Source organism: Trichoderma asperellum, chromosome 1 (assembly GCF_020647865.1).
Source record: "Trichoderma asperellum chromosome 1, complete sequence".
Taxonomy (NCBI): domain Eukaryota; kingdom Fungi; phylum Ascomycota; class Sordariomycetes; order Hypocreales; family Hypocreaceae; genus Trichoderma; species Trichoderma asperellum.
Genome location: NC_089415.1, coordinates 3,492,084 through 3,516,723, shown reverse-complemented (window position 1 = coordinate 3,516,723; position 24,640 = coordinate 3,492,084). Strand labels below are relative to the sequence as shown.

The 24,640-nt window shown below is 35.2% G+C and overlaps 7 protein-coding genes across 7 annotated transcripts; 6 read left to right on the top strand and 1 right to left on the bottom strand.

Annotated features, from left to right (window-relative positions):
• Positions 1-112: 112 nt before the first annotated feature.
• On the top strand, positions 113-421 carry TrAFT101_001099 (uncharacterized protein; the record flags this gene model as incomplete). Its single annotated transcript, XM_066126241.1, has 1 exon — positions 113-421. One exon carries the CDS (start codon positions 113-115, stop codon positions 419-421), a length of 309 nt encoding a protein of 102 aa, XP_065982340.1.
• Positions 422-459: 38 nt separating this feature from the next.
• On the top strand, positions 460-1,022 carry TrAFT101_001098 (uncharacterized protein; the record flags this gene model as incomplete). The annotated part of the gene is made up of 2 exons (XM_024906325.2): positions 460-531; positions 666-1,022. 2 exons carry the CDS (start codon positions 460-462, stop codon positions 1,020-1,022), a joined length of 429 nt encoding a protein of 142 aa, XP_024765343.2.
• Positions 1,023-1,359: 337 nt separating this feature from the next.
• Positions 1,360-6,733, bottom strand: TrAFT101_001097 (uncharacterized protein). The gene is made up of 3 exons (XM_024905974.2): positions 5,813-6,733; positions 3,850-5,742; positions 1,360-3,762 (listed from the first exon to the last, which is right to left on the bottom strand). Exons 1-3 carry the CDS (start codon positions 6,572-6,574, stop codon positions 1,678-1,680), a joined length of 4,740 nt encoding a protein of 1,579 aa, XP_024765342.2. The 5' UTR covers positions 6,575-6,733; the 3' UTR covers positions 1,360-1,677.
• A 693-nt stretch (positions 6,734-7,426) lies between these two features.
• Positions 7,427-9,236, top strand: TrAFT101_001096 (uncharacterized protein). The gene has a single exon (XM_024907526.2). It carries the CDS (start codon positions 7,624-7,626, stop codon positions 8,818-8,820), a length of 1,197 nt encoding a protein of 398 aa, XP_024765341.2. The 5' UTR covers positions 7,427-7,623; the 3' UTR covers positions 8,821-9,236.
• Positions 9,237-17,260: 8,024 nt separating this feature from the next.
• Positions 17,261-21,043, top strand: TrAFT101_001095 (uncharacterized protein; the record flags this gene model as incomplete). Its single annotated transcript, XM_066126240.1, has 7 exons — positions 17,261-18,731; positions 18,806-18,811; positions 18,872-19,380; positions 19,455-19,484; positions 19,539-19,771; positions 19,840-20,380; positions 20,459-21,043. 7 exons carry the CDS (start codon positions 17,261-17,263, stop codon positions 21,041-21,043), a joined length of 3,375 nt encoding a protein of 1,124 aa, XP_065982339.1.
• Positions 21,044-21,713: 670 nt separating this feature from the next.
• Positions 21,714-22,186, top strand: TrAFT101_001094 (uncharacterized protein; the record flags this gene model as incomplete). The annotated part of the gene is made up of 2 exons (XM_066126239.1): positions 21,714-21,760; positions 21,958-22,186. The coding sequence occupies 2 exons, from the start codon at positions 21,714-21,716 to the stop codon at positions 22,184-22,186; spliced, it is 276 nt and encodes a 91-aa protein (XP_065982338.1).
• An 816-nt stretch (positions 22,187-23,002) lies between these two features.
• TrAFT101_001093 (uncharacterized protein) lies at positions 23,003-24,513 on the top strand. Its single transcript, XM_024909434.2, has 2 exons — positions 23,003-23,119; positions 23,207-24,513. The coding sequence occupies exons 1-2, from the start codon at positions 23,078-23,080 to the stop codon at positions 24,185-24,187; spliced, it is 1,023 nt and encodes a 340-aa protein (XP_024765339.1). The 5' UTR covers positions 23,003-23,077; the 3' UTR covers positions 24,188-24,513.
• Positions 24,514-24,640: the final 127 nt, after the last annotated feature.

The window sequence follows — 24,640 nt, the reverse complement described above, 5'->3', positions numbered from 1 at the left end:
TGAATGACAGCATTTATAAGACATTTCCCTACCTTGGCCTACGTATTCCATCCGCCAATAAAAGGATACACAGGACACAAGTCTCCAAGACTCTCCAGTAGCAGCAACCACCATGGCGGTAATCTCCACCTCACGACCACACATCCTCATCATTCCCGGCGCATGGTATCCGGCTTCTACCATGGCCTCCTTCGCCAAAGCCCTCGAAGCAGCAGGCTTTCCCACCACTGTGGTACCCACCCGCAGCGTAGGCACCAGGGACGTCAGCGTCCAAGACGACGAGGCGCAGTCCAAGGCTCTCCTCCTGCCTCTACTTGACAAAGGCAAAGATGTCATTGTCCTTGGCCATTCATATGGCGGGTTCGTAATTACGGGCCTCACCGCCATCTGGACAAGAAGACCAGAGAGGCGCAGGGCCTGAATGGAGGCATCATTGGCGTGATTTATCTTGCTGCGTTTATGCTGATTGAGGGCGAGACGACCTTTGAGATGGCGGGTGGTTCCGCATGTCCATTTGTCTCGGCAGATGATGTGAGTTTTAACCCCAGCTGAGCCCCCCCCCCTTTTTTTTTTTTTTTTTTTTTTTTTTTTTTTTTTTTTAACAAAGGCTTGCTCTATTTTATCTCTATCCAAATTCGTAGATTCTAACTCCATCGCAATTTTAGATTAAAGAGACCGTCCTTTTGTTATCAAAAGACCAAAAACACTACTTCTACAACGACCTCTCAGACGAGATAGCCGAACACATCATCGCAGCCGTCAAGGGACACTCCGGAGCGGCAACCATGTCAGCTCCTTTGGCAATAGGATGGAGGGGAAAGGCATACGATGGCCACCACGCATATATTCGCGCTATTCAGGACAATACCGTGCCCCTGAAACACCAGGATGAAAATATTGCTCGGTCGGGAGTCGAGTGGCTGGTGAAGTCGGTGGATGCTTCGCACAGTTTGTTTGTGTCGAAGACGGACGGGGTGGTTGGTTTGGTTGCGGAGTTGGTGGTGGAGTTTGCAAAGAGTTGAAAAGGGTTGAATGTTGGGGACAATAAAAAGTATACGGTGTTTTTATTACTCGGGATGTTTGTTTGCTAGTACAGTGAGCGAGTTAGTATTGTGCAAGATATGGGGAGATATGGGGCTACAATGAATATATACCAAACATTCTCATCTCCCCCCCCCCTATAGGTTCAACCAAATTTTGCAACAGGACAAACACATAAGTTGGTAGACATTATGTAGTTTGGTGTTGTTCACCACGCCCAAGTATAGAAAAGAGACAGGCGAAAGTCGAATTATTAAATGTTTCGACTTACTTACAGCGTATAAATACTAAGATCTCAGAGTGAAACTATTCTAGTGAGGCACTTATCGAAACACACTCTTATTTACTCTAAAGTATTCGAAGCGAAGTAATATATTTGCTCTAGTTACTACTGGTGTAATGTCTCCAGCCAAATTGCATCCTTTTTAAACCGGAAAATTAAAACCTCTCCCGTGATACAGCCGATGATAATTGTTTGTTCTCCAACTCTCATAGTATTCCTACCAGACTCTGGATGATACTGACCTGGCAAGAGGACAACCTTCTTACCGTTCCAGGTGATCCATGTCTCTGTGTCGGACATAACACTATAGGGGCACCATGGCTTAGATACTATCTCCACTTTTGCACCTTCTCTCAGGTCTTCGATAAGTATAGGGCCCCCTCTGATATGACATACTGAGGGTACTTGATATTGACGCTCAGTGAGTAGATACCTGACCTTGTTTCTGATTTAATCATACCCTCAGATCTTATATTCCCATCCTCCCCAGTAATATCCCATATGGATATACTTCCAGCATAAGATGCGATGAGCCTTTTGAAGTCGGCTGAGAAGGTCATAGCATTTATGCGTCCGTCCCCTCTATTTTTAATTCTTGTCAATTGAGTCGAAGAGTTGGCTTGATCGGTGTGAAGGCTCCAAAGTAGGATCTCACCATCATCAGCACCAGACACGACGTATTTTCCATCTTGTGAAAATAAAACGCACATGACGTAGTCTCTATGACCACTCAGTATTCTTAGCCCCTGGACACCATTCGACTCCCCTCTTTCTCCTTCCTCTTCTTCCTCCTCTTCCTGATTCGAAAGATCATGTCCAAACTCATACCTAAGGTCCCAAACGCGTACGGTCCTATCATCAGATCCCGAAGCTACAAATGTTCCATCGCGCGATAATACAGCGCAGCGTACCCAATCTCGGTGACCGAGGAGTGGGCGTGACTGGAAGTCATCTTCTAAGTTCCAAATACGAACAGTTCTGTCATCGGATCCTGATATCAATTTGCGAGAATCATGACTGAATACAAGCGATTCAATATCTTGTCTATGCTCCCATAAGCTTCGTTGGAGCACACCAGAAATTCCATCCCATAAACAAATTAAACCATCTGCGGAGGCTGATGCCACCCACTTCCCATCCTCAGACAGTGCAATACGTGAGATACGCCGCGCGTGTGGAGTATTTTGACTCTGCCTTAAGTCAATTTCCGACTGTACTTGTGTTTTATAGCTGCCGTAATCCCAGATTCGAATGGTTTCATCGCTGGAGCAGGTAGCAAGGCATGTCTCAGAAGGCGAGAATGATAAATCGTACACACTCCTTGAGTGTCCGCTTAGTATTAAGGGGGGTTGTGTGGCAGTCCATGGCTCTCGCCACATTCTAATTGTCCCATCCTGTGATCCAGATGCTAGAAATAAACCATCAGATGAGAATTCGACTGTGTTGATACTGCCCGTGTGTCCAGTGAGAATCATGGGAGGGTTTCCCGACTCCCAGTCCCATATGTATACTTTGTTTTCTTCATCCGTCCCGGTGGCAACATACTTTAGATTTGGTGAAAAGGCAATCCCACATGCCCAATCATTGTGTGAGGTAGATATAGTCAAGTCTGTTTCCTTCTTCAACCTTCGGTTATTCTGTATAGCAAACTCTACGTTTTGAACTGCTCCATCCATGACGCCGTCAGTCACCTCATCCTTCAGACTCCAGATAGTAACCGTTTGATTTGACACTGATCCAAAAAGAGTATCATGCTCAGAGAATTTGATGAAGCGAATATCATCTTTGTAGGAAGCATCTACCTTTTGTGGGATGAGTTTGGAGTCAAGAATATGCCAAAAAATAATATCTCTCTGAACCGCCGCTGCCAGCATGTTTCCGTCATTCGAAAACGTAATATCCCCGACAGAGACGAATTTGTTGCACACATACTCATCAACTGGTAGTTTCGGCAGTTGTCCAGTAGATAAATTCCATATTCCAATGGTTGTCTGGCTCGCCGCAGCAATAAATCCAGAGGAGGATAGAGCAATGTTATACACATAATCACTATCAAAAGCTCGAAATATATGTTGTACATTTCCTGACGCTGTATCCCAGAGACGTATAGAACCATCATCTGAGCCAGAAGCTAAGAATTTTCCATCATGAGAATAGGAACAGCAACGAATATAGTCTGAATGACCTGTTAAAATATGAGTAGCGGGGTCCCAATAATTTTTGAACATTGGGGGGCCTTCAAGTTGCGGCCATTCCTTGGGCAGGAATATTTTTTGCATCGTCGTATTGTGAGGACAGAACAGGAGAGTCACTCTGGCTGTAAGACCAACGGCACCCTGAATCATGTTGTGGAAACGTAATAACTGGTTCGTTTCATTGATAATGCTCACGAACGTCCGGTAGCGGCTATCATCAGCGCGTGCTCCTATTTCCCGCTTCTTTTGATAGCAAAGTCAGTATCAAATTTGAAATTCCGTCGTTATAAAAATTGAGACGTTCATGAAACAAGAGATGGAGAAACGTACCTTGACATGGCTTTGTAAAGCTGATACTAGAGCTCTTGCCTGAGATAACAACCCTGAAGATACTAAGAGATCCAACCATTTCAAGAGGTTCTGAGTGAAAAACTCAGTAACTATATGTATAACATTATTAGCATCGTCAATATTACAAAGATGTCGAGCCCAATATAGTGCCAAATAGCCGGTAGGGAGTTCTGAGTTTTTGCTTCGGCTTTGGGATGAATTTGTCGAAGGTAAACTCCAATATTCTGATAGAGATGTGAGACAGCGTTCAACCATTCGCGAATGCAAGCCTGCCCTTTTACTCTCTGACTCCTTGAGAACGAAATCTCTGGCGGTTTTGCGCGGGAAATGGACTGTGTCGTCACGTAGTTCTAGGAATGTGAAACATTTTTCCACGAGGACTTTGACATTGAAGTATGCCGGAAAATCCAAAAGTACTTCCAACTCCACAAGATTCAGAGGTCTAGCTGCTGTTGCCATTGTACTTAGCACATCGACGCAAATATTGGAATCATTGAAAGGTAGATTCTTAATATTTTCGCGCATAGGAGCGTAAAAGTTGTATAATGGATCAGAATATGCTGCTGGAGGCTGCGATAACCACAATTGGAGAATACTTGGGGCATGCCAAGGATTTTCTCGTTGTATCGCCTGGCACGCTAAGTCAACCCGTAGAAAGGTTCCTGAAGATATCTTCTTTAGGAGTTCAGTAATTTCATTTCGAAACTCTTCTTCGATACTCCAGTGTTTTGCTAGCTGATCAACCTTTGAAGGGATATAATGATCATTTAAAGTTCTCTGGATTGCATCATATGCGCCATCGATATTTATGCATTGATCTTTAGCTATATGCAGATCTTCTGATTTAGAAAAACTCTCAAATGACTCAGTTGAGCTGGATATGAGCCATTTAACATTTTGTGATAAATTCATAGTTGTTTTGATAAATGATGCAAAGGAGCTTGGCTCTTCGTCTTCGAAAATGATTTCATCAATTCCTCCGATTAGGAATATAGTTGGTTTAAATGTTTCATCTCTGATAATTTCGTATAGAAGCAATGTTAATGCGTATTTGTCATTGGAATCAGAAAAATCCTTTCTGTCTGTTGAGTTGCACTTTTCTATCAGATATTTGCTCAGCTGAGGTTGGTGATTCAAGACGAGGTAGATAAGGGTCTTAAGCACAGACACAGTGCTTTCCACTTCATTTTCACCAGTACCGCACATTGAAAATGACAGAAACTTCGGTTCTAAGCCGAGACTCGTCTGAGAGAGCCCACGGATAATCGACCAAAACACCATCGTTCTGCCAGCATCTGGGTCACCGCAAACCCAAAGCAAGCGTGATTCTCCCATAGTGAAATCCTTGAATTCAGGAGTTGAATTGACCCATTCATAGAGACTTTCAAGTGATGGGATATTCGCTTCTAAATTATTCTTTCGCGGATCGACTGCGTTTAAATTTTTTATTGTAATCTTCATATCGCTCTCCTCAGGCTCTGGTGTCTCATCTCCAATCACATCATTTTTCTCATCGTTGGGAAACGTGACAAGGCTGCGGATCTGAGCTTCAATGTGATTCCCTTTAAAACACATAAGTGCTTGCTCTGCCTTTACCACATCGGCCTCATTCAAGTCTCCATCTCTGGAAAATAGATCTTGATCGATTTGGAAAAAATCGCTCTCTTGAATGGTATCTGTTTGAGAACAGACTATGCGAATTTGGAAAAGGAAAATTTGTTGGTAAAGTTCTGTGATACGATCTCGGAGACTTGTTTGTTCGCTTTCATCGTCATCGAGAAGCTTAGGGAGCAGGGTATACCACGCCATTCTAGATGCGATATAGTTGATGCCTAGTAATTTTTCCGGTCGGTCGGTAGAATCCAAAAGGCCCTATTTCGTTTATTATCCTTAGCAATCGGGGATTATAGCAGTACTTCGCAAAGGAATGTATGTCGCTTACCTGTAGAGCAAGGCATGTTCCTGCCCATGCAAGGGCTGCATCTTCAACATTGTCGATTGATGATTTCAACACGTCTCGAGTTTCTTTGGAGAATCTGAGTGAAATCGTTTCAGAATTGGAGTTTTGACTACCCTCATCACCAGAATCAGCACCAGCATCTCTCTCTTGCTGAGCATCGAGACAGAAGGCAATAATATTCTGCGCGTATTGTCGCCTTTCTTGATGATTTGAACATTGAAATAGATTCCCTGGTTCTTCAATGCAGTCAAATTTCCGATTTTGCTGTAGTGAGTATGCACGTAGCCATAACGTCAATATTCTTTCGTATTCCTCCAATAAGTCGGCATGTTGAAGCCTCAGATTATCGTAAGCTACTTCCCACAAGTCTCGGGGCGCCTGGTGGTAAGATTCGGCTGAATCAAGCCTGTTCGACGCGGAGGTTATTGAAGAAGACACTTTGTTGATTTCGTTACTTTGCGAAATGGCTTCTTCTGGCTTCTTTGAGTCTTTGGTTGGCAGGTCGGTGGGTGTTTCACTCTCTGGGGCCACGACGCTCGACTCGGGAAGTACATCGGATTCATTTGGAACGAAAATCTCATCAGGCGGCTGATCAGCTGCTGTGGGCTTAGGGGGGGTTAGATTGTTGATGTCTTCAGGTGTTGATGATGTTTGTTCATCCCCGACACTACCAGTGTCTATCCTTTTATCCTTTTTGGACCTGAAAGCGCGCCGCCCTTTTGCCACCCACGTCGTGATATCCATGGTGCTAATCAGCCTCTATGACAGACTTAGGAATACAAGATGCAGAGTATCGCTGATGGAAGCTGGAAAATCAGAATTAATCAATTGTAAGTCAGAATAAATTTATCATTCCTAACAGGAATCGAGGTTATACAATGGTGCGTTGTCTAGGAATCGTTGTGGTTAGTGATGCCTGGAGCGTCCTGGGTTGGGCATTAACGATGGAATAGGCATGTATGGTATATACACTGTGCGTATGCACAGCCGTGTAACAGAGCGAGTACTTGTCAGTACCTTAACAATACACGCTCTCGTACTCTATGCTCCACACTCGTTTCACATCACCAGCCCTCGATAGAATAGGGGTTATGATCCATTCACAATTGACAAGTTCCGATCATTCATTGGCCCCGGAACCCCTGCTCTCTTGGGCCTTAAGTCAGCCGCGGGGTCATCTCTTGTCTGCACGGGTTGATACGATAATCTAGACTATGGTGTTTCTACCTAACACTAGGTAGATCACTAAATCGCTGCTTTCTACCTATCTATGTATATGTCCTTACTATAATGCGTAGCCATACGCGTACGGTTGAGCATTCTCTTGGTAGGTCTTCAACTCCCATGGGTTTAGGACAAACAACAAGCCTTCTGGTTCAAGTAACAGGCTTTCAGATGCTTCGTCCATGTTATACACACTGTAATTCCCAATCTACCTGCTGTATGACCTTGGAAGTTGGTAGGTATATGCAGGTGCTTAGTGCCCAATCCGCCGCCAAGGCTGGCTGCAGCCTCATACTGCGAGTGGTTAGTGCGTGTCGAGCGATTTTATGCCCAAATGCAGATATTGAGACCTCGAATAGGTGATAGCGGCGGCTGCGAGTACTAGGTATGGTTGTTCACAGGTAGTTCTCTAGCCCAACATAAATATAACACAGGATATATAAGCCGTTATTTAGGCCATCATTGCCATTGTTAAATTCCGCCTAGTATTTTTTTCTTCTTCTTTCTTGCGTTCCTGCTGTATTGCACAGCTGGTGATCCCATCTCTCACCATCGTTCAAACTACAACAATGGCTGGTTTTGTGAACTTAGATAACCAAGCCCCGTCAAGTCGCTTAGAGATTCCCCTTTATTGGAATCAGAATCATGAAGCAACTCTTATGTCTGGTTCTGTCAAGTCATATGAAGTGAAAGCCGACGGTAGTGCCGTCTATGATAATAAAAAATCCGGATATTCGGTAACAGCCGACCGACTACTCTGGGTGGACGGATGGGAAAAAACAACATTCGAAGGCGCCAATAAGATACACCACCAGGAGATGACTCTAGTGGTTCTAAGAATTGACCTTGCTTCACATGACCCTAGAAGAAAATTTGGTTCTGCAACTATCTCCTTGGTATTCGAAGGCGGTGACGAGAAACCATTTGATTCTAAGAACGAGCCGCAGGTGCAGGCATGGGCGCCTTTCCATTCAACTGAGAGATATAATTTCTCAAAGGCTTCTCACAATAAATCTAGTAAAATAGAGGCCGGCGGTCAGGCCGGGTACTCTGGCGTCAACATATCCGGCAGTCGGAGTAGCGAGCATGAGATATCATGGGATCGAGCTGCCTTCGACCAAGCAAGCTCAAACCCAGAAATTAGCCAGCACACTGGTCGGCGGAATGGAATCACATGGATTCTTGAACAGAACGAACTGCAGAATGCGGGCATCCCACAGACATTCTATGTCGCGGTGCTCATATCGCGACAAACGCGTGAGCCTTATGTGGTGAAATTCCAGGTTGAGGCTCGGATAGGCACCGTGGAAGATTTCAAGAACAAAACCAAGAAGTTTTTTGGGTCAAACCCGGGGAAAACCAAACCATATCTTGTGACACCTTGGGAACAGACCATTTGCAATTACGAGGGCATGGATATAATGAAGTGCATTGACCGCGATAACCTGGGGAGGTTGCAAAACCGCGAAAAATCATCCAGCCTGGAGCTGAAATGGGAGCTCAGCCATCAACTCGAGATACAAAGTTCGGCTACCGCCAAGCAGGCTGAGGGGTCGTTGGGCAATAACGAAGAAATACGAGACAGCTCTGCAGAGGAGGCGATGCCGGCTTCGCTGAAAACCCCTGGCAGTACATATGCCGAAGTACCGCTCCCTTCCTTGTCCGGATCCACTGCGGCTGATCTTGCCACCCAATTGAGCCTTCCCCCGCTGGTGATTGGCTGGCAAAGTGCGCCGTCCGCCCCCCTATCGATTTGGCTAGGTTAACAGCGCTCGAGACTCGCATGGCTCAGCTCGAGGCTCGTCTTGCTGCACAGGATAGCCTGATGTTTCGAATGCAACAAGCCCTTGCTAGTAGGGAGGTGATGCGCGAATAGACTATTCCTATTCAAATACTTATAAGTAAAGGAAATGTCTAACGCACAATCTACTAGCTTTTTTTTAATCTCTTGATAGGGATGTAGTTTCAAAGCAGATTTGCGCTAAATCAACTTACCTACCAATACATTATCGTTTGTTCTTGGGCGTCATACAAGTATACATACATATATATAATCTTGGCTTGAATCGAGGTGCCTAATTGTTTAAAAATGCTTTCGATTTAGATTTCCAGTCCATGGATATCATTTTCGCAGACTTTATAATCCCTGTATGCTTGTTCTTCTAATAAACTAACATTAGATTTGCCTTTAAAGAAAATGTATAGCAGGATATTGTCATAAACCAACTACATAAGATCCCTCTAGTATATACCTCTAGGTAAACTATAGATAAGATAACTAATTATAATAAAGGAAATGTATTTTTAGTAAAATATATATCTATTTATAAGATAAAACTATAACTTTAAAGAAGCATTTTTATTAAGTATAATATAACTTATATAAATAATAATTATAAAATAATTTACTATATAAAACTATTTAATATACTTATTAAATATAGTTTAAATAGTTAATTATTAATATAGTATTTATATAATAATTAAATTAAACCTTTATTTAAAGTTATTAGCTATATAATTAAAACTGCTTATAAAATTCTTTATATTTTTTTATTAATATAAACTTAATATTAAAGGTTTATTTTTTAAAAACTAGTTACCTTATACTAGATATAGGATTAAAATATTATATATTAATAACTTTTATTTAAAAAGATACTTTAGATCTTTTAAGTAATTTAAATTACTATAATAACCTTAGGTAACTTTAATACCCTTACCTTTAATTTTATTAAAGATATAAATAAAGACATTAACTTTATTAATAAATTTAATTAAAATAAGCTTATTATTAAGCAGCTTAAGAAATTTATTAAAAAACTATATAAAAAATAAAAAGCATTAGCCTTAAGAAAGAATATTAAAGTTACCTTTAAGCTTTAACTTCTACTAGTATATAATAATAAGCCTATTAAACTTTAATTATTTATTATATAACTTAAGGCTTATTTTTAAAACTTTTTTATTATTTTTAAAAAAAAAAAAAAATAAAGTATTTTTATAGTATTTTATTTTTTAAAACTTGCTTTTAAATAATTTAAATTAATTTAAAATAATTATATAAAATATAACTTTACTGTTAAAAATACTACTAAAGCTATTTTTAAAAGTTTTAATAAATTTAAAAAAAATTTAAAAAAGCTTTTAAAGATATTAAAGAAATTAAAATAGCTAAAAATAAACTTATTACTATTTATTAAAAAAAAAAGTATTTAAACTATACTATAATATTTTAAGATTTAGTAATATATATTAATTAAAGAGAATTAGCATTTATTAAATAATTTTATAATAAACTTAAACCTAAAATTAAAAAAAAAGTTTATTAAATTAATTAAAAATAATATAATTTTTTATTTTTTATAAAAAAATATATAAAAGTAAATAATTTACTATAAGAATTAAAGATAGATTTTTTTAAATAAAAAGGGAAATATTATTTAGGATTTTAAGTAAATTAAAATAAAAAATAATAGGAATTAATTACTAAAGATAATAGTAGTATAGCTAGATCTATAGACCTTAATATAATATAAAAGAAGAAAAAAAAATTTAAATATTATAATTACAGGAAGCTAAACTATATAGCCAAGAACTATAAATCTTTAAAAAAAAAATAATCTACTATTCTTAAGCTAAAAGCAATATATATTATAGATAAAGGCAATAAAATTATTTATTTATTAAAATAATTAAAATCTTTTAAAAACAATAATAACTATAACTTTTATAAATCTATATTTAAACTTTTAAATTACTCTTAAATAATAAATATAAAAGTAAATAATAAAATCCTTAACTAATAATCTATCCCTTAAGTTAATTTTATAAATTTAATAAATTTAATTAAAGGCATTATTTTAAAAATAAATAAAAATAATAAATAATATAATTATAAACATTATTTTAAAGAAACTAAAGATATTATATAATATTATAAAAATTTTATCTTTAAAATTATAGTACTTAATTTATTTTAATACAATATTATAAATAAAGCAAGTATAAATATAAAAAATACTTTAATAATATTATATATTTATTTAAATAACTTATAAAAATAAACTTTAAAAATATAGTATATTATTAAGGCTATTATTATTAATTAAGCACTTACTTAAGGCTTTAATTATAAAAAAATAGTTAAAAAATATAACTATATTAACTTAATATATCTATTATATTATTAAATTAGCTAAATTAATTATATTACTTATAGATATATAGAATATTTTAAATAAAAAGCTAAAAAAAATATTTTTTTAATATATATCCTTTAGTATATAATATTAAAACCCTATAATAATTTATACTGCTTTATATAAAAAGCTATTTAATAATATTAATTTCTTAAGATAGTTATTTTAAAACCTTTTAAATATTTAAATAAAACAAGCCTTTTTAAATATATTAATTAATTTTATAAAGTATATAAATTAAAAAAATTATAAAATTAATATAAATAAAAAAAAATTAAAAAAGTAAAGCTAAATTATTAATAAAAAAAATTTAAAAACTATAATAAAATAAAATATTTATAATATATAGAGGAAAAAATTAAAAACTAATATTATTTAAAAAACTACTAAAGTCTTTTATAAAAAGGCAGCAAAAGAATTTATAATACTTAAATATTATTAATTTAAAATATAATAATAAAAAAAAAAAATATTTTAATAAAAGAATTATTTTAATAGTATTATTAAATAGAAATTTACTTAATATTTTAATAAACAGTAAATTAAAAAGTAACTATATATTTACTATAACTGTAATATGCCTATAATTATTAATATATAAAAAAAAAAAACTATATTAACTTTTTTATACTAAAGAATAAACTTTTAAATATAATAAAAAATAAATAAAGCAATAAATTAATCCTCTGCTGCTATAAATTAATAACTATACTATAAATATAATATATAATATAGTTAATATTTTAAAATATAACCTTATTTTAAAAATACTTTAGTTATATAAATATAAACTTAATATAAAATAAAGAATAGGCTAAATCTATTAGTATAATAATAAAAGTACTTTAAATAAAACTAATGTAAAAATATTAAAAAAGGAACTAAATTACTAAAAGCCTAAGGTTTTCTTTAGCCCTTTAAATATCCTTCTTTAATATTATTAAAAAAGAAAGAAAATAAAATAAGTTTATATATAAAGGTATATTACTATTTTATATTAAAAATTAATAAAATTTAATAAAGAATTATATAAATTAAAAATAAAGGAATTTACTTTTAAAAAATAATTAATATTAATTTTAGAATAATATTAAAAATATTAAAAACTCTTTAATAATTAATTAAAAAAAAGGTTATTACTATATTTAAAATAAAACTATAAAATAATATTAAAAAAAAAAAAATTACTAAAGTTTTATAAAATATATAACTTAAGTAAAGAAAAATTAAAAATACTTAAAAAATAAATTAAAATATAACTATAAAAAAAATATATCTATATATTAAAATTATTTATTAAATATTTTATTATTTTTATTTTAAAAAAAATAATAAACTTTAATTAATTATTAACTATTATAAACTAAATTAAATTACTATTAAAAATAAAACCCCTTTACTATTAATTTTATAAATTAAAAATAAATTATATAAAAAGAAATAGTTTATAACCCTTAACCTTACTAAAGCTTATAAGCTTATATAAATAAAAAAAAAAATAAATAAAAAACAGTATTTATTATAAGATATAAGTTATATAAATATATAATTATACTATAAAGGCTTATTAATATACTTATATTTTTTTAAAAAAAAATAAACTATATACTAAGACTATATTTAAATAACTTTATAATAGCTTATATTAATAATATCTTTATTTTCTTAAAGACCCTTAAAGAATATAAAAAATATATTTATTTTATATTATAAAAACTTAAAGAAGTAAAACTCCTTATTAATTTTAAAAAATATATTTTTTATTTTTAATAAATAAAATTTTTTAAATATATTATTACTTTAAAAGAAATTTATATAAACTTTAAGAAAGTTACTATAATTAAAAAATAGCTAATGCCTATAATATTTAAAAAAGTATAAGCATTTTTTAAATTTATTAACTATTATTAAAAATTTATTAAAGACTTTATATAAAAAGCTACTTTATTAATAAATATAATAAAAAAAATATTTTTTTTAAATAAAGGAAAAAATAATAAAAAACCCTTAAAGAACTTAAAACAGCAATAATATTAAAACCTATTCTTACTATATTTAACCTAAAAAAACCTATTATAATTAAAATAAATATATTAATATTTATAATAAAAAAAGTATTAAATTAACTTAAAAAAAACAGCAAGCTATAATCTATTATATTTTTCTTATATAAACTCTATAAACTAGCAATATAATATACTATATATAATAAAGAAATATTAGCTATTATTAAAGCATTTAAAAAATAAAAATATTATTACTATAAAAGTAAATATAAGGTTATAATCTTTATAAATTATAAAAACTTTATTTACTTTACTACTATATAAAAATTATTAAGCTAATAAATTAAATACTTTAAATTTCTTTTATAATTTAACTTTAAATTTATTTATTATAAAAGATTAAAAAATAAATAAGTTAATATATTAAGTAAAAGAGTTAATTATAAGTAAAAAGTATTTAAGTATATAGCATAAGCACTGTAATTTAATAATAATAATAATATTAAATAAATATAAATTTATATAATATTTAAAGTTCTAGAAAGTAACCTTATGCTTAAAGAAATTAAAAAATTTATTAAAAACTAAAAAAATAAATAATATTTAAAAAATATTATTATAAACTTAAAATACTTTAAATAATATAAAAAAATTTAAGTATTTAAAAAATTATAAAGAAAAGTAATTAAATATATTTATAAATATTTATTATATAAATATAAAAGTATAATAAAAATATATAATTAAGTTTTAATATACTATAATATTAAAAAACTTAAAGAATATATAAAGTATATTATATTATATTATAATATATATTAATAAATAAAAGATAAAAGATATAAACTTTATAAGAAACTATAACCACTACCTATTGTAAAATAACCCTGGGAATCAATTACCTTTAACTATATTATTAATTTACCTTTATTAAAAGAACTATTTATAAATATATAATATAATAATATTTTTATAGTAGTCTGCTGACTTATAAAGCAAGCTTACTTTTTACTATATAAAAAGTTATATTTATTAAAAAAACTTACTTATACCTATATAAAAATAATTACTGCTAATTATAAATTACTTAAAGAAATTATCTTAAATTAAAAATAAATATTTACTTTTAAATTTTAATAAAAACTTATAGTTAAATTAAAAATAAACTATAAATTTAGCACTATATATTATCTTTAAATAAATAAATAAACTAAATATATAAATTAAATTATTAAAGCTTACTTATAAGCTTATATTAACTTTATATAAAATAATTAAATTAAAAAACTACTAGTAGTTTAACTATATTATAATAATATACTATTAAAATCTATAAAACTAATACTTTTTTTTATAAATTATAAATTTATACTAAAAGTATTTAAACTACTATAAAATAAATTTAATTTAAAAAAAGTATAATTATAAGCTAAATTAATAATTAATTTATATAAAGAAATATATATATAACTTAAATTTATTTATAAATATATAAAAAAATATATAAATAAAAATAAAATTATAGGATTAATTTTTTAAAAGGGAGATATAATCTACTTACTATAATATTTATAAGGCTATAAACTATTAAATATTAAAATAAATAAACTAAATAATAAACTTAATATTAAAAAAATAAAACCTTATAAAATTTTAAAATAAATTAAAGAAGTTAATTATAAGCTAGCCTTATTAAATATAATAAAAATATAAAATCTAGTCTTTTATATATTATAACTTAAAAAAATATAAATTAATAAAAAAACTAAAAGGCTTATTTTAAATAAAATTATTATAAAAAATTAAAAAAAAGAATATAAAATTAAAAACATTATTATTATATACTAAAACTTTAAAACCTAAAATATTAAGTACTTTATTAAATAAAAAGGATATTTAAAACTTAAGAATTTATAAAAGCCTGTTAAATACTTTAGCTCTTAAGCACTAATAAAGAAATTTCTTTAAACACTAGGCTTAAATTAATAAGCACTGTATTTTAATTAATTATATTAATACTACTGTTAAGCTATATATCTACTACTGCCTTTAACTTAACATGCTTTAAGTTATTTAATTTATTAAAAGACTAAGCCCTATAATAAAGCATCTGCTTACTCTATATATTAATTTATTAATGCTGCTTTTAAAAATATAATAATTATATAAAACTTTTATTTATTTATTAAAATAATAATATTAACTATTATTAATACTTTATTAATTTTTATTATTATTTAAAAAGCTTATGCTTGGCCTAGCGCTTAGCAGCATTTAAATATTTCTTTTTAGCTATTAAATACTATATTAAAAATATAAATTAATAAAATATATATTTATTAAAAGCTAAAGAAAAATACTTATCTATAGCTAAAGAAATACTATTTTTATTATATATTTAACCTTTATAGATATATTTTAAATATTTATTATACCCTATTGCTATTTTATAGGGCAAGCTATAAAAATTATAAAAAGAATAAAGTATAATAAAAACCTTAATAGTCTTAATAATTATTATTACTGCTTTATAATAATTAATTAAGCTTTTAAAAATTAAAAAATATTATTTAAAAATATTATAAGGTATTATAAAGAAATATAGTTATTTATTACTAAAGGAAAGAAAAATAAAACTTTATGTAGTTTTAGGCCTTAAGAATAAAACTAATAAAAGAGAGGCATTATATTATAAACCAACTATATAAAATCCCTTTAGTATATACCTCTAGGTAAACTATAGATAAGATAATTAATTATAATAAAGGAAATGTATTTTTAATAAAATATATACCTACTTATAAAATAAAACTATAACTTTAAGAAAGTATTTTTATTAAGTATAATATAACTTATATAAATAATAACTATAAAATAACTTACTATATAAGACTATTTAATATATTTATTAAATATAGCTTAAATAATTAGTTATTAATATAGTATTTATATAATAACTAAATTAAACCTTTATTTAAAGTTATTAGCTATATAACTAAGACTGCTTATAAGATCCTTTATATCTTTCTACTAACATAAACCCAACGTTAAAGGTTTATCCCTTGGGAACTAGTTACCCTATACTAGGTATAGGATTAGAATGTCATAGATATATTGCGATAGTAAGAGATATTGGAAGTCAACCTTAATGGCGTATTATAAACCAACAATTTTAAGCAATTCTAATATATTTAAAGGGATATACAATAGTCCAACATTTAGTTATGACAATTTAGCTACATCCAACTGGACATTTAACAAGCCGTTATTACAAATAGACAACATAAATAGAAATATAAGTTTTTTTCTTTTTTTTTAAAAAAAAAAAAAAAGAAAAGAAATGAAAAGAAAAAAAAAGAGAAATAAAATATCCATTAGGTGTAATGATAATTAATAAAATATATTAGTAAAAAATAAGAGTTAACTCTGAGATTAGAAATTGGCTGCCTTCATGTAATATTGCAGATATGAAATGGTGGTGGTATAATTACTACCTGTAGCTAAAATTATATACCCCAGAATACATATGGGTATTCGTGCAGAGTAAGGGAGGGTGGCAGATTCAAAAGTTCCTTGAAAGTTTCTCACCGAAATTACAAGCTGAAAACCAATGAGGTAGATGCAGCTGCAGTCGAGCCCAATCCTATTTACATGCATATCCAATTGGTGTGACTCGACGAGCCAGTGCTGTGTACCTGACAGGTACATATAGGTAGCCTAGGCAAATATGCCTATGTGCATGCTGTGTACTTTCTGCATCTAAATGCCTTATCATTTCTTCCGTTTCTATTCTTTTCACATCTTCTCCTCTTTTTGGCACCTAAAGTCGCTCGCATCGCCTAGCTTACCTACACTGTGATTTTTAGAGTCCTCATCATCAACTCACAGCTTCCTGATAACGACGAGTTGCTACTTTTGGAACTACATCGAAGAATTATTCAATTCAGAAAATTGGAGTTTGCTGACAAGTCATTCCTTTTTTTTCCCTACTTGCGAACATGTCTCTTAGCATCGATATTCGGAGCAGTCAGACGCGTACGGAGCTCGCATCAAATACCGATAGCGTCAAAACGACGGTAGATCAAAAAGAACCCTCAAATATCCAATCCGTCGACCACACAATAATCAAGGAATGGAAAAAGCGCCGAAAAGACGAGGGGCCTTCCAAAATCCGGTTGCATGATCAAGCTTACGATCTCTTCAAATACCTTAGAACGGCTTTGGAAGCTGCAGCTAGACATGAAGAGTTACCAAGGGTCATTTCAGAGATCAAAATTTTCTTAAAAGACGAAAAAAAAACACATGAAATAGATGATTGTATACGTTGGTTGGTCCTCGACAGGGCTGTGCAGCAATGTGAACTGGGCGCCGATGATTGTGGTTTCTCAGCAGTTCGGACAGAAGCTGCAAAAGAGGATATCGGTAATGAAAAAAATATCTGCATTATTATTATTCGAATCATCATTGAAGTTTCGCCGCATCTGTCGTTCATCAATCTTTACACTCCTCATACGACTTCTAAGCAGTTTCCAGTTTCGGAATGGAAACCTCTCACGAGAAATTGTCATTTTGACAAAGTTCATTCACGCAGTGAAAAGGGCAATTCTAAAAGCACTCCTCTACATATAGCTGCTGCAAATGGTAACGGCAAGGCAATAAAGCATATGATTCATGAAGGACGACATTTCCAGCCTGATATATTACTTCATATTTTGAAACTGAAAAACCCAGATTCAACATCTGAAAAGACTCCTCTGTCTCTTGCTGCTACTGCTCAAGCCGGAGATCTAGGAGGCCTGCATGCACTTTTGGGATTCAATACTGGTATAGCAGATAAGCCAGATACAACATTCACAGATGCCTTGAAAAAAGGCAGAGGAAATGTCGTAGAAGTATTCCTGCAACAACCTGAACGCAGAAAGAAATTCGCCAACACCAACAATATTCTCTCAGCAATTCAGCCTCTAGAGAATATTGACAAAATCACGAATCAAGACACGGATGAAGACGCAAATCAAGATACAAGGTCCACGGAAAGGCGTACAAAACAAGTGGATGTCATCAATACTCTGATCAAAGCCGCTGATCCGCAGAGTAGAACTAATGAGAAAGTTGTGGAGAAAATAATTCAGCTCGATCTAGAGGAAGTCTGGAGCAAGAATGAATCCATTTTCAAGTCTGACACATCTGGGCTCCTTCATCTTGCTGTCCAGCACCAAAAAATTGGATTTGTGAAGAAATTTTTGCAATACGATGATGAGTCGATCACTACTCGAAGCCATAATCACTATCCACTCTGGCATAATAACAATATTATGGAGAATTCTATGTCTATTCGTCGGGTTTTGAAAGATGAAGCAAGCAAAGTCACTCAAAGAGAAATTCGCGATCTCATAGTCGCAGCGACGATTAAGAGCAAAAGAGTAAATAAAATGCAAGACCTGCTTGAGATTTTCCAGCTGTCTGACGGTACGTAGAAACTTGGCGAGTTATTTCCCCTCATATTTATTACTTGTTAACTTGAATGTGATCTACTCTTTTAGAAACCGGTAAGAGCAACTTCCTACATCCTATAGAGGCGCTATTTCAAAATAATCTGATAGTCTAAGTCAATGAACTGTGTTTTGATCTCTCACGGTTTAATTCCAAGGCTTACAGCGTATCGGACTTTGTTCGTTCGCTCATCCGTCATCAAGACTATGCAAATCTACTGTCTTATGAAGAGACGCTTAAATATGCTGCGTTTCCGGCCCTGGATCTCCAAGTCGACAAGAGAGAGAGATTTGGCGATAACATTCAATTCGAACATAGTGAAATCTTCGACGTTCTCGATTGGCTAAAAAAGGAAAAGAAAGTTACCGATATTATCGAACTGACAGTTTTAGATAGGCTTGTGAATCCTCATGATGAGGTCAGTATAGGCATATATGTTAAAAAGTTTAATGTGGAAGTTCTCAACTGGAGAATACTGGACCTCTCTATATCGGTTTTCAAAAATTCGGAACCCAGTGAAAATAATGCACTGCAACAAATCAGAGAACTTCATCTTTATACCAGCGGCAAACGAGCAGTAATCAGTCATTGGTTAAGCGAAGATGGGATTTGCTCACTTACGAATGTAGGTTGTGTAACATGTCAACTTTCTTTACTGCAGTATTATATCCTTTTGATGTTGACAAAAAGCATGATTAGCTTACAACGCTTGAAATATATGTTATACAGGTTTGTGTCGTATGACCAGCCTACTACACGCAATGCGCTGATTGAAATGCGAAGGAATTGGCGACTCGAGATAGATGCCGCGCCATCGTCGCTTTTATCGAAAGCGAATTTAGCAGACTGAGCGAAGAAATAAACGAGAAACGAGAAAAACTGCGCTTGGAGAATACTCAGAACACTTCGAATTCCCAGGACACTCAAGATGCCGATGACATTTGGAAGCTCACAGTCGGTGTCAGTATCCGGCCGTGGAATCCAACAGAGGAAAGAGAAGCCGATTTGGGAGAGATGTAAGTGCTCCTCCCTGTTACCCAGATCGCGCAGCCAATCATTTATTTCATTCGCTGAATATTACTAGAGCTGAACGTGCTGTGCCGAAGCTATCTCGTTTTATCAAAGGTTACCGAACCTATGTGCGTGATATTACTAAAGAAGACCAAACCCATGCGCGCGACATTACTAAAGAAGACCAAACCCATGCGCCTGATATTAATAAAGAAGGCTCTGCAAAATTCCGCCCAATCCGAGTTGCTGTGATCGATAATGGGATTTTAAGCATTTCTCCATCAGTTGAAGCCCCTTCAGTTGCCTCAAAGGCTATTAATGTTTCTGAATACTCATCTGCTCTTAATGTTTCGGATTCTTCTTATAAAAAGAACACTACTTCAAATGGATACCGGATTGAGAAAGACGGCGAATACAAGACTTTGTGGTCACGCATCAAGAAAGGCCGATCTTTCGTGGATGACGAATCTCGCGTTAGTTCTTGGCTGTTTGCGTCTGACCCACATGGCACCCAGATGGCAAATCTAATATGTGCCATTGATCCTTGTTGTGATCTTTACGTGGCCAAGGTCGCTGAAGGGAGATCTGGAATCATCCCAGCGCGAGTTGAACGAGTGAGTTATGCCTTAGTAGATGGAATTTTTTTCCAGCTCAATCTTTGCTAATTTTTTAATTGCTTCATGTCCCTTAAGGCTGTTAGGTGGGCAATAAGCCAAGATGTCGATATCATTTCCATGAGTTTTGCCATTTTAGAGGGAACAATTGGTTTATCCAATGCTTGCGCCGACGCCATAAGCAAAGGTATTATTATACTCTGTAGCACCCCTGACGAAGGCTTAAACACCGAGAAGAGCTGTATATCAGGCTACAGTGATACGATAACCATCACAGCTTGTGATGAATTTGGGATAGTGAGTCCAAATGCGCCGTCATACTTTCAGTATGCAATTCGAGGTATCGACGTGGCTGCGGGCACGGTCCCTTTTCTTGAGTCAAAGGATTACATATCAGGAAGCTCAGTTTCCACAGCTATCGCCGCGGGATTGAGCTCACTAATTTTAGCCTGTGATCGACTGGCTAAGGAACGCAAAAATTATGAACGAGGTGACAGAGCTAGAATTGTTAAACATCATTTTGGGAAAATGGTTGCATCAAACAAGACATACATCATGTTGGAAAGGTTTGCAGAGATTGACAAGAAGATAAAGGATGGCAGATATATCAACGCCAAAGACATCATAGAAGGATTTTTTTTGGGAGAGAAGTATGCGGAATAAGTAAGAGCGCGATTTTTAAATAATTTTATGTGTTAGGTATCTCCAAACTCAAACTTCCATGTTAGTATAATTTTCCCTGTGAATACTCGCCATCTGTTTCCAAGAGAAATAGGGACTGCATCTCTTCATTCCTAAACTTACATGGCATATACCGCATTAGTATTCGGGAGAGTAGGGCCTTGTTTCGATGAACCGCGTCCACCCGCCCATCACTTCCATAAGGCTGCATCAAATGCTGCCAAATCCACCAATCGTACTCACTCCCAAGGCGTTACTGTTCGCCAAGTTTGATATTAAGCATATCAAATACGTTGGCATCCCATCTTGTAATTACAAATAGGTATATCCACAAGCACGAGCACAAGACGAACCATCAAGGTCGATCGCCCGCGTTCCATGCAAGACATATCAACGGCCACTTACACGCGCATGACTTGTGTGTGTAGCTCTCCACGTGGGCACGACTCAGAAGCGCAGTCCAGCCTTTTGAGACCGAAATCAAATACGCACGCAGCTCCATTATAAACCCATAAAAAATAGTAGTTTTTCTCTTTCTTCTAGGTATTTTCCCCTTCTTTGTCATCAGTGCCGGCGTTTATAGCCTTCGCCTTCGTTATCATTTATGTGAGTCGGGCGAATCCAGGCCGATTACTTAAGCAGTGTCGGCGCGATGGCGAGCGTCGCGCCGACAGTCAAGCGCCGACGCACCGACGCCCCGTGATTTTGGCTGCTGCAATCAGCCCTGTTGACTGTTGAAACGGTCGATTTAGACGCCGCGATAAGAGCGGCCGCGCTGGTCGCCGTGCTGGACAATTACGTTGACGATTTTTTTTTTTTTTTTTTTTTTTTTTTTTTTTTTGATTCATCCATGATGTTTGTTGTGCGTGTTGAAGTAGTGATAATCTAGAACACAGCACTGGGGTAATTAAAGAAGAGAAGATGGAGATGATGGCATTAGCTGAGTCTGAACCAGCTGCAGTAGAGACAGACAAGCAACCAACCAACAATACAATGCCCGTAACACACAATACAACCAGCAGCACAATAACCAACACTGAGACCCGGGTATCCACCTACATGGAATTAACCTACACGGCCAAGACTTCGGCTACCCCCTTTCGCCCCAATTTTCCCGCTCTTTAACGTTAAATCAAGCACCTCACCGTGGGTGTCCCGCTTCCCACCACCAAAAACGCACACTCGCAAGCCTTACACGTTACAATTCTGTCCTAGCCCCAACCCCGGACGGATCTTGCCACAAGTGCGAGCACCGACGCTGCGGCCTTGCAACGTGCCCAAGTCGCCGTATACAGGGGGGCCGCTGTTTACGGGCTTTTGCATCGAAGACGGCCCTTCCTGCTTACAGATCCTGCAAGGCCCTAGTACTATTAGCTTCTCAGTCTAGCAGATAGCAGATGCAAGCAAATGATCCATTGTCGGTGGTTCGATGCTGTTTAGGCGCGAGGCCAAACGGGGGGGGAGGGAGGAGAGCATAGTAGTAGTAGCACAAGGCAAAAGGGAGAAAGCTGAGCTGAGCTGAGCTGCGGCGATAGGACAAAAACGAAAAAATCCGTGGGCTCCAGGGCATGAATCCTTCTTAGGCTCATGTACAATGACGGAATGTTGCTTTGATTCTTCATTTTCTTTTATTATATAGTGGCCACGCTTCTTTCTTGTCCCACCACATTCGCCTCGTCACACTCGCTTTTCTCTACATGACGAACGACATCATACAGCATTCCGTTTCCATTCTCATAACCCTTACTATTATCGACTAACGAGCACTATAACTCTAAATATATATTTTTTTTTCAGTATATATATATATATTGAACTGTGCCGTACTCGCACGAACTCGATCATCTTGGTGGTGTGGCTTAAAAGGGCGACGACTTATACGCATCATCAGCCCACTTTACTTGCACAGAAGAGAGAGCCCTCCAACACCACAACAATCATCAACAAAAAGAATAAATAAAATCAGGGGGAACATCTCTCAAAATCCCAGTTGATTCAGAAAACTATCAAAAAACCATGGCATCCAGCGGTCAAGCCGGCGGCGCCATGCAGATGCATGTATGTCCAACACCAAAAAAACACCACAACACCAACATCATCATCTTCATCATGACAACTAACATCAATGCTAATCTTCACCACCAGGGCCCCCCCTACCCCCCAAAATACGCCGGCCTCGGCGGCTCCCCAACCCGCTCCGTCGACATCCCCATCTCCGCCGTCATCCTCGCCCTCTTCATCTGCTCCGCCGTCCTCAACATGACAATCTTCCAGCGCAACCGGCGCCGCGGCCACAAGTTCGTCCTCTCCGGCCTCTTCTTCGGCTTCTCCATGGCCCGCATCTCCGCAAACGTCATGCGCATCGTCTGGGCCTGCTACCCGATGAACGCCCGCATCGCCATCGCCGCCCAGATCCTCGCCAACGCCGGCGTCATCATCATCTTCATCGCCAACCTGATCCTCGTCCAGCGCGTGCTGCGCGCATATCACCCTCGTCTCGGCTGGAGCATGCCCGCCAGGATCGTCTTCCGCTCGCTCTTCGCCTCCGTCATCGGGTGTTTGTTCATGCTCATCATCTGCATCGTCTACAGCGTCTACACGACCAAGCAGTCCGTCATCGACCAGACGCACATTGCCCAAACCGTTGCCGTCACGTATTTCGCCTTTCTGGCCTTCTTGCCGGTGCTCGTCATCGGACTCTGCTTCGTCATCCCTCGCCGCCAGCGGATCGAGAAGTTCGGCACTGGAAGCATGCGATATAAGCTCTTCCTCATAATCTTCACGTCTTGCCTGCTCACTCTCGGTGCCGCCTTCCGAGCAGGTGTGATATACTATCGTGTTCCCGCCACCCAGTCACGGTGGTTCTACCACAAGGCCTGCTTCTACTGCTTCAACTATACCATCGAGCTCATCGTCGTCTTCACCTACGCCCTGTCTCGATTCGACAAGCGTTTCCACGTTCCCAACGGAAGCAGTGCTCCCGGTCACTATGCCAACGGTGTTCCAGGCTCAGACGGAGCCGTTTTCGACGAAGAGCTGCCTGGCAGCGCTTCTGAGCAGACAATGTCGGATGCCACCTGGGATATGCAGTTCCAAAACAAGACTGCGCCCAAAGCATCTGCTTAGAGGTGAATGGGAGGGGCAAAAAGAGTGACAAGGAGAGAGAAGAAACCCAACCGGGGAAAACTTAATAGTAATTACGGCATAAAAGCGCCTCAGGGTTTGCATTTATATGTGTTTGGTGTTCTTAGCACACTCAGGCAGGACATCAAAACGGCGTTGGCGGCATAGACTGGATAGACAGCGGTAGCCTGTTATACGGGACTTGAAATGCCTGAAAGGAACAATCTCCCAATATTTAGATTAGGACTGCCCGAGGAAATCTTTCCTCTAAATGTAAATGTATATATTTGCATAAATGCATGGAATCAGCACATAATAGCATCATGGATTTTGTGCCCTGTTTTGCTAGTTAGCATCAAAGTTGAGGCTAAATCACTGTATAGACATCAGAGTGGTTGTGCCACGAAGAATCTGTAGGTAGCACCACCCAACCTCAAGGTGAAGCAGTCAAGTATA